Here is a 12,566-nt window from a genome sequence, read left to right as displayed (position 1 = left end):
GTGGCACATGCCTGTAATCCCAGCTACTCGGGAGGTTGAGGGAGGTGAATAGCTTCAGCCCAGGAGGTGGAGGTTGTGGTGAGCTGAGATTGCACCATCGCACTCCAGCCTGAGTAACAATAGTTAAACTCTGTCTCGTGGGGGAAAAAAAAGTTTATTTTGTAGGTTTTGCCCTCATCTTGGATTTGTCTCGTTTCTACATGACAGCATTTTGGGCAGGAATATCACAAGAATGAGACTCTGTCCTCGATGTATTATGTCCAATGACCCATGTTAATAACCTGGATCACTATGAAGTCATTTTTAAAAATAATTTTGAGGGAGAGGAGGCTAACTGGAGGCTAGGTATATTAACTCCTCTTCAAAAAGTAACATGAAGAAAAAGCCTGAGGATGCATTAGAGATTTAGAGACTCAAGAACCATGACAACAAAATGCAACCAATGAATCTTGGACCAAGAGAAAAAATGTAAGGGACATTAAGGGACAACTGATGAAACTTCGGTATGAACTGTGTATCAGACAACAGTATTTTATCAGTTAATTTCCTGATTTTGATAATTCTGTAGTTATAGAAGATAATGGCCCTGTTCCCAGAAAACACATTGAAAAAAAATTTTTTTTGAGACAGGGTTTCACTCTGTCGCCCAGGCTGGAGTGCCATGGTGTTATCTTGGCTAACAGCAACCTCCGCCTCCTGGGTTCAAGCAATTCTCCTGTCTGTCTCAGTCTCCCAAGTAGTAGGACTACAAGCACGCAACACCATGCCTGGCTAATTTTTATATTTTTGGTGGAGACAGGGTTTCACCATGTTGGCCAGGCTGGTCTTGAATTCCTGAGCTCAGGTGATCCTCCTGTCTTGGCCTCCCAAAGTGCCGGGATTACAGGCATGAGCCACCGCGCCCACTCTTCTAAGTTTTGAACCATGATTCCTTTCTATTCAAAAGGAATAAAAAGTTAACGACTGTGTTAAGTGCTATACTGGGGGCCATCTGCAGGATTGCTCAAAGATAAACAGGCATATGTAAACAAGCTATATTGGATCTACGAAGACCAACTGCACAATTGTACTGACTTGTCCTTTCAGTAAATGGATGCATACGTGTTTGGGATACTAATCTGTTATTCAAAATATGGTCACTGAGGAAACTCAAAGATTAGCATATAAATCGGTAATTACTACACTAGGTGCTCTATTGCAAGAACTCTAAAAGTTTTATTGTATAATGTTGAATCTTGAAAGTAATTTTTAAATTCATGCTGATACACAACTGAAAGGATTATTCACACTGTTGGTTCTGAAAAAAAATTTATCATACATTCATTCAACAGTAACCAGCCAGCCATTTAAAGCCGATCTTTGTATTACCATGTATTAAAGCAAACTGCAGACTACTACTCAGGGCATGAACACTGAAAACCTAAAAAGGCATTTTTATATGATCATAGAAATCTCTGAGCAGATACAAGAACTGTTAACAGCAGCTGCATTAGCAAGTAGATTCCAAGGTATGGTCCAACCATGTATATTTGTAAATAAAATTGTATTTGTTATGGTACTCTCTTGTACTGTTCATATTCTTGACTTTTAATCTTCACATCCCATGCATGTTTTATCCCTAGTTTCATGGATGACACTGAAGCACAGTGATTAATGAGTTGCCCAACATAAACCATATACTAAATCCCAAACTCACGTTTCTGGGTAAGTGAACACAAGATCCTGTTCTCATACTCAAGACAGGAATGGCTTGCCAATGCAAACTCCAATTCAAAAAAACATTTGTTAAGAATCTGGTCCTAAGTGGGCATATGCAATAAACTCAAAACAAGCCTTTCCCTCAGTAAGTATTTTATTGAGATTTAAAGCACAAAATAGGTGAACAAATCGGGAGGAAGGTGGTAACACAGGAATGGGAACGTAAAAGTCAAAGTAGGCAGGACTCAAACTGGCCATAAAGGCACTATGGCATGTTCATAAACACCATCAAGTAAAAGAAAGGGGAATCAAGATGTTCTCACTTCTTTTCTGCTCCACCTTAATACTCCATCTAGCCACTGGTATGGAGCATGTCATCAACTCATTCTTCTCACAAGCTAGCAAGGGAATTAAACATTTTATCAGTCAACCCTATGCTCACCAAGTGAGCCAATGTTACACAGTGATTTTGTGCATCCAGTGACTGAGAACTACAGGCAAGGATAGGCCCTGACTGTTAATAAATTGGTCGTGGCTATTACTAGAAAATTATGGGTGCAGGCATTTACCTATACAATGACCTGCTTACTGTGGCAGCTAACAATATAGTCAAACCAGTCTATTACCATATGATGTCCTATTAACAAGAGAGCCCAGTTGAAGGATGTTTCATACTTTTAGAAAGCCTAATTTCTTACTGTAATATCCTCCCATCCCTCTTTTAAAAAGGCTGTAGTTCAAAAAGCTTTTATGTTCTTTCCCTGAAAAGAAGAGAACTTTGGTCAAAGCCAATTTTTAAGAGTCATCACTTCTGCTGAGTAGGCAAAACAATGAACTATAACAACAGACATCATTTTCTTTCCTTAAATTCTGAGGTTTATGCTGGAAAAATAAACCCATTTCTTTATAAACATCTAATTAAATAAAGTATCAAAGAAAGTAAGATAATGGAAGAAGCATCCGCCTTTTGGGGCACTATATTCCTAAGGTTGGGCTTTAAGATTTTTTAACAGGAAACCCAGGAATTTCTGAAAAACAAGGCCTTTTTCACATTACCAAGAACTCACAGCTACTCTGTGAATGCCCTAGATATTTGACTCAAGTTTTTCACTCAATCTTATTAGGTATATTTCTGGATTATTTGAATCTACAAACCAACCCTAGAATATCATGCTTTCCAGTCACACCTGTGGCACAATGAGCAGTGTACGACCATGCCCCATCACAATCCAACCCTTGGTACCCTACATTGTGACACCTCCTAGACAGGTATTAAAGCTGAGCCAATTAATCTATATTTTGATTTCAGACTAAGATTAATAAATGCTTTTAAATAAAGTAACTTTTAAGGTATCTGAACAAAGGGATGTAAGGTTAATTCACTTCTCAAACTGCAATTTCAACTCATCAGGCTTATGGATGTATGGACTAATTGCTAACCTAGTAACTCCTACAAATTTGCAGTATTCAAATTTGGTTTCCACAGTACTCATTACACTTTACTCGTAATAAAGTACAAAAGTTTTGCGTTTACCCATTTCACTGTTTTTCAAACCAATTACACAAAGCATTAAAATTTACAAGTATGATCTAACCAATTATCAAATAATCCCACTAACTACAAAGGGGACTGACTACTGGGTGGAACTTAACTGGCAACTGACTTTACTGAGATTAAGTGCCTGTTAAACATAATGATCTTTCAGCAGAAAATGCAGTATGTGCTTTTACACTTTGAAAAAACTCAATTTCAGAACAAAAAGAGGCCACTTCCATTTCCACATGACAAACATTAAAGACAACTGAACCACTCTCAACACTAATTATGCTGAGAACTTCCAGTAAGTGGATTCTCTAAACAAGATCCCAAGTATTAGGAGCTATTTCTTAAATAGTTTAAATTTGCCTTTGAAAAAAGTTCCATTACTTAAAAGTATTAATTTAAGCAAAATCATGGAACACATTGACTAAAAAATACCTTTTATTTTTACTCAACTTGTTAAAGGGGCAGATAAAGACTTTGGCAAATTTGATTAACTGCACAAAATAATGTTATCCAAACTGAGTAATTTATTGCTGGTCTGAGGCTTGCCTTGTTTACACTTAAGTAGAATTTACGTTGTTTCCACAAATGGCAGATTATCAACATTTAAAGGAATTTAATAGTGACCTATTCAATAAGGCAATCATCTTGGTAGCAAACTTTTATTTAAATCTTACATAACTCAAGCTTTATAAAAAGCCAACATAATTGAAAATTGGGTTCTCCCTCTAAAGCCTTAAGTATTCAAAGCTCAAAACAGTTAATTTAAAAATAAGCAAACAAATAAAACAAAAAAAACCCTGCCAGCAGATCCTGCTGAAATACTCAAAAAAAAAAAAAAAAAAAAAAAAAACTAAATGAGCTTAATCTTTACAAAAGTTACGTTAGCTCAAAAGCTATAAAATCAAAGTTATCTTAATTCTACAAAGAAGGGAGAGGGTCTTCATGCCACCATTTCCTTAGAGCCTCATCTTTTTCATCCAATTTGGCCACAAATCAAATTTCTGTGTGCCCCTGTTTTCAAGAGATTCCTCTTGCAGAAGAGGCCAAGTATAAACATGGAAGAGTAACTGCCTAAGTAGGAAAGTGTTCCATAATAGTGTGCAAACAAGGAGTTCTGAGTTAATCTCTGGAACTCGACCTGGACCTTGATCTTGACTTTGAGCGAGATCTAGAACGGGATCTTGAAGTAGCTCTTTTTGGTGGAGGGGACACAGAACGGGCCTTTGAGGGTGGAACAGGTAGCGGCGAATTGGAACGGGACTGGCTCCTTGATCTGGATTTTGACTTTATATCACCCTTTCCATTTTCTTTGGGGGATCGGGACCGAGACCTGCTTCGAGATTTCTCATACTCATCCTTAGATCTGCTTCGAGAATGTGAATGGGAGCCCCGATCAGACTTGGGCTTAGATTTGCTCTTTGATCTAGATTTCCTGCCTTTTGATCGAGAACGTGATCGACCTTTGCTCCGCGACCTGGAACTGGACAAGGAAAGATCGATTTTCTCAATACTTTGTGAGAATGTACACATACTCCATAAACAAGTACGGTAATATTCACAGTGACTCAACACAACGTTATTTACCGGGAGCGACTTTTTGAGATACTTCGAGATCTACTGCGGCTGCTCCTGCGACTCCTACTTCGTGACCGTCTTCTAGATCGAGACCTATTAGGAGAAAAACAATGAAGTCTTAATCCCAATCCAACTTAAATACATCCGTACCATCTGGCAAAAATAGATAAGCCAAAGAATAATGTTTTTCTTTACTACGAAATTAAATAACACTGTTCAAAACATCTAGAAAAGAACGCAATGATGCACAGCCAAAACAAACTAAAAGCTGGCTTTAATTCAAGTAGGCAACAATTGACATCACTCAATTACTCCCTTTTTATTGGCAAATATTGTTTCCTTCCCACAGTGTCCTTCAACAAGTTACCTGGATCTGCTTCCAGAGTAAGATCGCCTATGGCTTGTGCGTGGCTTATCTTCAATAAGCCTAATATTTCTGCCATTTATTTCTGTGCCATCCAGTTTGTCCAAAGCACGCTTCATGTCAGAGTAGGAGCGAAACTCAATTACACCCTCATTTGTTCGTTCCTTGTGGGCATCCGCATAGGTTACTTCACCTGCTTGTCGCATAAAATCCTGAAAGACAAGATTGGTCAGACTTGGAAATCTTAAAACATCTATATACCATAATAAATTCCCAGAAATAAGAATATAAAATGAGTTTACTTTAAAGCATTAGTCATATCATTTCTATCTTGAATTACAAAACATACCTTTAAATCTTGCCAACTGCACCGACTAGAAAGATTTTCTACAATAAGCCTGTATTCTGTACGAACAGGTGGTCCGTATTTGTCTCTGCCAGATGTTCTCCGACTGCTGTATCCACCTCCACCACCTTTATCACATGAAGGGAACAATTAGATGCCTTGTAATGATAAAAACGCATAATGTCTTTGAAAGTTAGTACAAACATATCAACTTTTATTTACTGGAGTAGGACTTTGCTATTATATTGCTAAACCTTCGACACATTTGTGATTTGCCATAAAATTAAATTAAGGGCAAGTCAAATAGACTAAATCCAACTAAACCTCTCCTACAATCTGTTAGAGAGTGACTGCTCCTTTATTCGATTTACCTCGCTAAGTTTTATTTTACAGAACATTGTAAAATATAAAACTTAACTGATTACATGCATTTCTACATTTTACAAAAATGTTTACTAGTTTTACACTAAGTACTTACATCACAGTGTGAGGTTTTTGGTGGTGGTTTGGCCACAAAACACGCAAGGTAACAGTCACCTAGTTCAGATTAACCAGTTTTGTCTAACCCTTGGAATCCTCACCATCACCCTGCGTCTAATGGCAAAAGGCTGCTGTCGTCATGGCTTCCGGTAAGGTCAGCCAAAGGGTCATAGGGCAAGGGTCACACAATGTATGGAAAAGCCAAGGCCAATCAGGAAAGGCAGTCATCTTAGCCTCAGTGGACACAGCCTCAGCCCCATTGGTCACTTTCAAATTGAAACATCAAGGACTTGTTAAAAAGTTTGAATTCAACATGCAACAATTTAAACATCAAACATTTAACATAACCAAAAATCCCCCCAACCTCCTCCCAATAACATGCCCCAATTAGTTCAAATACAGCATAAAGCTTATTTAGATCTACTTTGTGGTACAATACCACATTACTTAAAAATAGTACATTCTTTGGCCCCCATCAAGTTCCATAGCTTTAAGACCTATACTTTATGCTCCTCCCCTTCCCCGTCCCCCGCGCCCCCTACCCCACCTCCACCCGAGCCTGCCCCCGAACCTCTAACTAATGCACTGATAGGTAAGTAAGGAGGATACAACAAATACAGCCACCCCTTACTTCCTCTGTGGGAAGAACCCGTGACAGTGCTGACAAGGGGCCAGAAGAAGCCACCCACCTCCCAACTTGGCAAATAAACAAAACCAAACACCCAAACCCAATCCCCGCGCTCCGGCGTCCCATGGCTGCCCCGGGCAGACGTGAAGGCAGCGGGGCTCGGGGACACCCAAGTCAAACGACCCCCGGCCCTCGCGCCTGCCCGGGCTGGGAGGCCCCACCCCACCCACCCCCGCCCCCAGGGTCCCCAAGGGCGCGGAGCGCGCGGGGGTGGGACTCACTGCGGCTTCCGTAGCTGTAGCCGTCGCGATCGCGACGCGGGCCCCGGGCGTGCTCTACGATCACGCGCTCGCCGCAGAGCTCCTTGCCGTTCAGCTCGTAAACGGCGTCGTCGGCGTCGCGGGAGTCCTCGAACTCCACGAAGCCGTACCTAGGGGCGGTGCGAGGGCCGGACAACGGCGGGGGAGTCGTTAGCCAGGGCGCGCCCGTGCGCGCGCCCGTACCCCACCGCGCGCCCCCGCGACGCCGCGCCGTCGCCATCTTTGAGGCCCTGCCACGCGGCGCCGCGGCCTTGGCCGCTTCTTTCCTTGGAGAGTTCCCGCCGCCACCAGGCCTGGGACGCTGGGCGCGGGCGCCCAGGCCCGACTCACCCATTTTTGAGGTCTACTTCGAGGAGGCGGCCATAGCCACTGAAAAAGCGCTGGATGTCCTTCTCCCGGACGTTGTAGCTCAGGCGTCCTATGTAGACGCGCGGCATGTCCGTGGCGGGCGGGGGCCCAAGGGCTGGTTGTCGAACGGCGGACCGCAAGCCAGTAGCCGCGGTGCGGGTGCGGGGACGGCAAGAGCCCGAACACGCGCCTCACGCCACAGGGGCGGCCGAGTCCAGCCACACAATGGCGCGCGCGCGCGCCAGGCTTACGCTATATGGGCGGCCGGTGGGGCGGGGCCTGGAGCGTGATGTCAGCGCGCAGCGGCACGTCCGTCCCGCGTCGTCCCTGGGCTAGATGGTGACTGGCGAGTCCGTTGCCCGCGACGTTTCGGTGTAGTGCGGTCTTGCTAGCTTCTAGGATTTTTCTCTAGCCCTCCCCACCGTCTTTGAAAACACAATGTCTCTAATCCAGCCGCAGAACTGTTTTCTAATTTGTACCTTTTATAAAACTCTGCGCGATCTCTTCGGGGTTGAAGCTCGGGAGGCGGGCTGAGCGAATCCCCGTTTTTCATTGGTTCTCGAGGTTATCATAATAGGTCGCCGCGGTCTCTGCTTGGTGGCTTAAAACGAGGCTGCCGATTTCTCCCAGCGATTGGTTGATGCTCGTTTTGATGGGGACCGCGGTCTCGGACCCAGTCGCTTGTCTTGTTTCGCAGAATCTGAGGATCGCGCGCCGAGGTCTTGCTGACCGGGCGGGGGTCGCGTTGCGAGCGCGCAGACCCGCCGACATCAGCCTCTCCGGGTCTCACTCGCAGCCTTCGCCTCCCCAGACGTTCTCCTCTCCCTCCATGGGTCTTTCTTGGAGCCCTGGCAGCTTGACTCACTTGTGGATTGGGCTATCCGTGGCAATCCTACGCTCACTGTAGGTGCTCAAAAGGGAGCGTGGACGAGACCCGGCAGCCCTCCCACAGCGACGAACGATTTTTTTTCTCCCGTGTACGGGGAAAGTCCTTTGTCCCAATACTATCATTTCCTCCATTGACTTGAAAGTGCCTTATTTTGTGAGTTTATCAATGGAGATGCTGTTTAAAGCTGGAGAACCAGATTGAAAACCTCAAAGGAGTAAGTTTAAGTGGAGAGCGGAAGACCCAGGCCAACGCCTGGGGTACTCTGAAATTTAAGCACAGGAAAGGAGACTGGGAGGAGTGACTAGCGAGGTAGGGAGAAGACCAGGAGAGTAGGGTGTCACCGAAGCTAAAAAAAAAAAAAAAAAAAAGGAAGGGATATCACTGAGATAACACCAGCTCTTTAGATATTTATGTATTCCTGCTCTGTTTTGAGTGGTGCAACCTCAATATCCTTAAGCTTCGGGTTGAAAAAGGGGGGTTTTGTCCTCCTGGAGCTATTTGGAAGTCTAGAGGGAAACGTTGTTTGTCACGACTGAGGGAGGTAGAGGCCGTGCTTAAAGTTAGATAAATAAAAAATACGAGTCTGTAATCCCCACACCTTGGGAAGCTGAGGCAAGAGGATCTCTTGAGCCCAGGTGTTCGAGGCTGCAGTGAGCTATGATCATGCCACTGCACTCCAGCCTGGGTGACAAAGCAAGACTCCAACCTGCCTGAAGGAAAGAACAAAGCTTCCGCAGCGTGGAAGGGGACCCCAGCGGGTTGCCACTGCTGGCTGGACTGCCAGTTTTTAGTCCCTTATTTGGCCCTGCCTACATCCTGCTGATTGGTCCATTTTACAGAGCGCTGATTGGTCCATTTTACAGAATGTTGATTGGTCCGTTTTTACAGAGTGCTGATTGGTGTGTTTACAAACCTTTAGCTAGACAGAGCACTGATTGGTGTGTTTTCAATCCTTTAGCTAGACGGGAAAGTTCTCCAAGTCCCCACCCAACCCAGAAGCCCAGCCGGCTTCACCTCTTCACCTCGGTAGGCAGAATAAGGGTTCCCCCTAAAGATGTCTATGTCCTAATCCTAATCCCTGAAACCTGTGAAGATGTTACCTTGTATGTCAAAAGGGACTTTGCAGATCTGATTAAGTTGAGCATCTTGAGATGCAGAGATGCCCCGGGATTGTCCAGGTGGGCCCCATGTGATCATAAGGGTGATTACAAGAGGGGGACAGGAGAGCCACAGTCAGAGAAGCAGATGTGACAAAGGAGGCTGGGATTGGGGTCAGAGTGATTGGCTGTAAGAAAGTCACAACCGAAGTTAATGGCTTTGAAGATGGAGGAAGGAACCATAAGCCAAAGGGTGCCAGTAGCCTCTGGAAGCTGGAAGACACGAGGGAACAGATTCGCCCCAGAGCCTCCTGAAAGAACGCAGCCCAGGCCAGGCTCTGTGGCTCACACCTGTGCCATCTCGGCTCACTGCAACCTCCGCCTCCTGGGTTCAAGTGATTCTCCTGCCTCAGCCTCCCGAGTAGCTGGGATTACAGGCATGCACCACCACGCCCAGCTAATTTTGTATTTTTAGTAGAGACGGGGTTTCACCATGTTAGGCTGGTCTCGTTTCGAACTCCCAACCTGAGGTGATCCACCCGTCTCTGCCTCCCAAAGTGCTGGGATTACAGGCGTGAGCCATTGTGCCAAGCCCAACACCAGCTCTTTGGATATTTTTGTATTCCTGCTCTGTTTTGAGTGGTGCAACCTCAATATCCTTCCGCTTCGGGTTGAAAAGGGGGGGCGGGGTTTGTCCTCCTGGAGCTATTTGGCAGTCTGGAGGGAAACGTTGTTTGTCACGACTGGGGGAGATAGAGACCGTGCTTAAAGTCAGATAAAAAATATGATTCTGTAATCCCTGCACCTTGGGAAGCTGAGGCAGGAAGATCTCTTGAGCCCAGGAGTTCGAGGCTGCAGTAAGCTATGATCATGCCACTGCACTGCAGCCTGGATGACAAAGCAAGACTCTGACTCAATGAAATAAAGAAAAACAAGGAGCAAGGCGTAGTAGCTCACGCCTGTAATCCCAGCACTTTGAGAGGCCCAGGTGAGAGGATTGCTTGAGCCCAGGAGTTCGATATCAACCTGGGCAACATGGCAAGATCCCATCTCTACAAAAAACTTGTTTTAAAAAAATTAGCTGGGCATGGTGGCACATGCCTGTAGTCACAGCTATTGGGAAGGCTCTCAACAGGGGGCAGTGGTTCTCAACAGGGGGTAGTTCTGTCCCCCCTGCGGACATCTGTCAATATCTGAAGACTTTCTGGTTGTCACAGCTGGAGGAGGGAAGGAGCTGCTCGTATCTCATGGGTAGAGGCCAGGGATGCCACGAAACATCCTGCAAGGCACAGGACAGCCCCACCACGAAGGATTATCTGGTCCCCAATGTCAATAGCTGAGGTTGAGAAGTGCTATTCCAAATGAATCCTGTACAGAAGTTTTTTTCTTTTCTTTTTAAAATAGAGGCAGGGTCTCCCTATGTTACCCAGGCTGATCTTGATCTCCTGGGCTCAAGGAGTTCAAGCCTCATCCTCCCAAAGTGCTGGGATTACAGGCATGAGCCACCATGCCCAGCCTATGGAAGTTTTTAAAACGAAGTTTGGACTAGCTTGGCAACATGCAATCCAATCTCCCAGTTGGAAGAGCCTCAGAGGATCTTTCAGTCATCTGATTCATGATTCTTTCTAACTCTGTCACTGACAGTTTCCAATTCTGGATTCTGTTCCTGGAGCAACTACTGCTATATTCACTCCACGCCATACAAATACACCTGAGTTGCTACAAGAGGGGATTTGCCGGGCACCGTGGCTCACACCTGTAATCCCATCACCTTGAGAGGCAGAGATGGGATCACTTGATCCCAGGAGCACAAGACCAGCCTGAACAACATAGCAAGACTCCATCTCTTAAAAAAAAAAAAGGCCAATACTGGCGGCGTATACTTGTAGTCCCAGCTACTCCAGGGACTGAGGTGGGAGGATCACTTGAGCCCTGGAGGTCAAGGCTGCAGTGAGGTATGATGGCTCCACTTCACTCCAGCCTGGGTGACAGAGCAAGACTCTTGTCTAAAAAAGAAAGGAGAGAAAGGAAAGAAAGAAATAAGAAAAGATATGAGCTCCCATGCTGCACATCTACCATTTCTCCTTTGAGTTGTTCTCCCAACACATCAGCAGAGTTGAGTCCTCAGGAAGACTCCACAGAATGGTGACAATCCAACACCTCTCTCAATTATGATATTTGAAACTGTTTTCTCTTCCTCAGCAGTGCTCTTGGGTTTTTTGTTAGGGGTAGCCACTGGGCTTTGGGAAAGAGAAGTGAGAGGAAGAGTGGATGATATCAGCTGCATCTTTCTCTTTGACAAACGAATTCCCTATCCTTCAATAAATACTATCCCACTAACTCCCCAAAGCAATGTCCAGTCCCACCAATACCGTAAGAGTGTCATTTCCTGCTTCAACTCTTGCAAATAATTTTAATAAATTTTTTAAAAATGAGAGTTTGATGAGTAACAAATGTTATCATTGTCAAATTCTCCTTTCCCTAACTACATTCCATGGACTTAAGCCTCTCTCTATACATATTTATGTATACATGCACATATAAATCTTGCTGCTGCCCACTCTTTGGGTCCGCACTACCTTTAAGAGCTGTAACACTCACTGCAGAAGGTCTGCAGCTTAAGACCACGAACCCACTGGAAGGAAGGAACTCCGGACACATCTGAACACCTGAAGGAAAAACTCCGGACACACCATCTTTAAGAACTGTAACACTCACTGCGAGGGTCCGCGGCTTCATTCTTGAAGTCAGCAAGACCAAGAACCCACCGGAAGGAACCAATTCCACACACACTACCACAGGGACTCTGAAATTTTGTTAAATTTAGGAATGGAAGCTGGGTGCAGGGACTTGTGCTTGTAATCCTAGCGCTTTGGGAGGATGAGGTGGGAGGATCTCTGGAGGCCAGGAGTTCAAGACCAGCCTGGGCAATATAGCAAGTCTACAAAAAATGAAAAAAGGCCAGGCACAGTGGCTAACGCCTGTAATCCCAACACTTTGGGAGGACGAGGTGGGCAGATCACTTGAGGTCAGGAGTTCGAGACCAGCCTGGCCAAAATGGTGAAACCCCGTCTCCACTAAAAACACAAAAATTAGCCGTGTGTGGTGGTGCAGGCCTGTAATCCCAGCTGCTCGGGAGACTGAGAATCGCTTAAACCTGGGAGGTGGAGGTCGCAGTGAGCAGAGATTGCACTACTGCACTCCAGCCTGGGCGACAGAACAAGACTACGTGTCAAAAAAAGAAAGAAAAATGTTAGTAGGCATGGTGGCACGCA

The 12,566-nt window shown here is 45.1% G+C and overlaps 1 protein-coding gene across 1 annotated transcript; it reads right to left on the bottom strand.

Annotated features, from left to right (window-relative positions):
* Nucleotides 1-1,834: 1,834 nt before the first annotated feature.
* Nucleotides 1,835-11,135, bottom strand: SRSF6 (serine and arginine rich splicing factor 6). Its single transcript, XM_034947742.2, has 6 exons — nt 7,288-11,135; nt 6,919-7,067; nt 5,533-5,657; nt 5,187-5,395; nt 4,829-4,912; nt 1,835-4,724 (listed from the first exon to the last, which is right to left on the bottom strand). The coding sequence occupies exons 1-6, from the start codon at nt 7,392-7,394 to the stop codon at nt 4,364-4,366; spliced, it is 1,035 nt and encodes a 344-aa protein (XP_034803633.1). The 5' UTR covers nt 7,395-11,135; the 3' UTR covers nt 1,835-4,363.
* Nucleotides 11,136-12,566: the final 1,431 nt, after the last annotated feature.

Source organism: Pan paniscus, chromosome 21, assembly GCF_029289425.2.
Source record: "Pan paniscus chromosome 21, NHGRI_mPanPan1-v2.0_pri, whole genome shotgun sequence".
Taxonomy (NCBI): Eukaryota; Metazoa; Chordata; class Mammalia; order Primates; family Hominidae; genus Pan; species Pan paniscus.
This window is presented reverse-complemented; position numbering and strand designations above follow the sequence as displayed.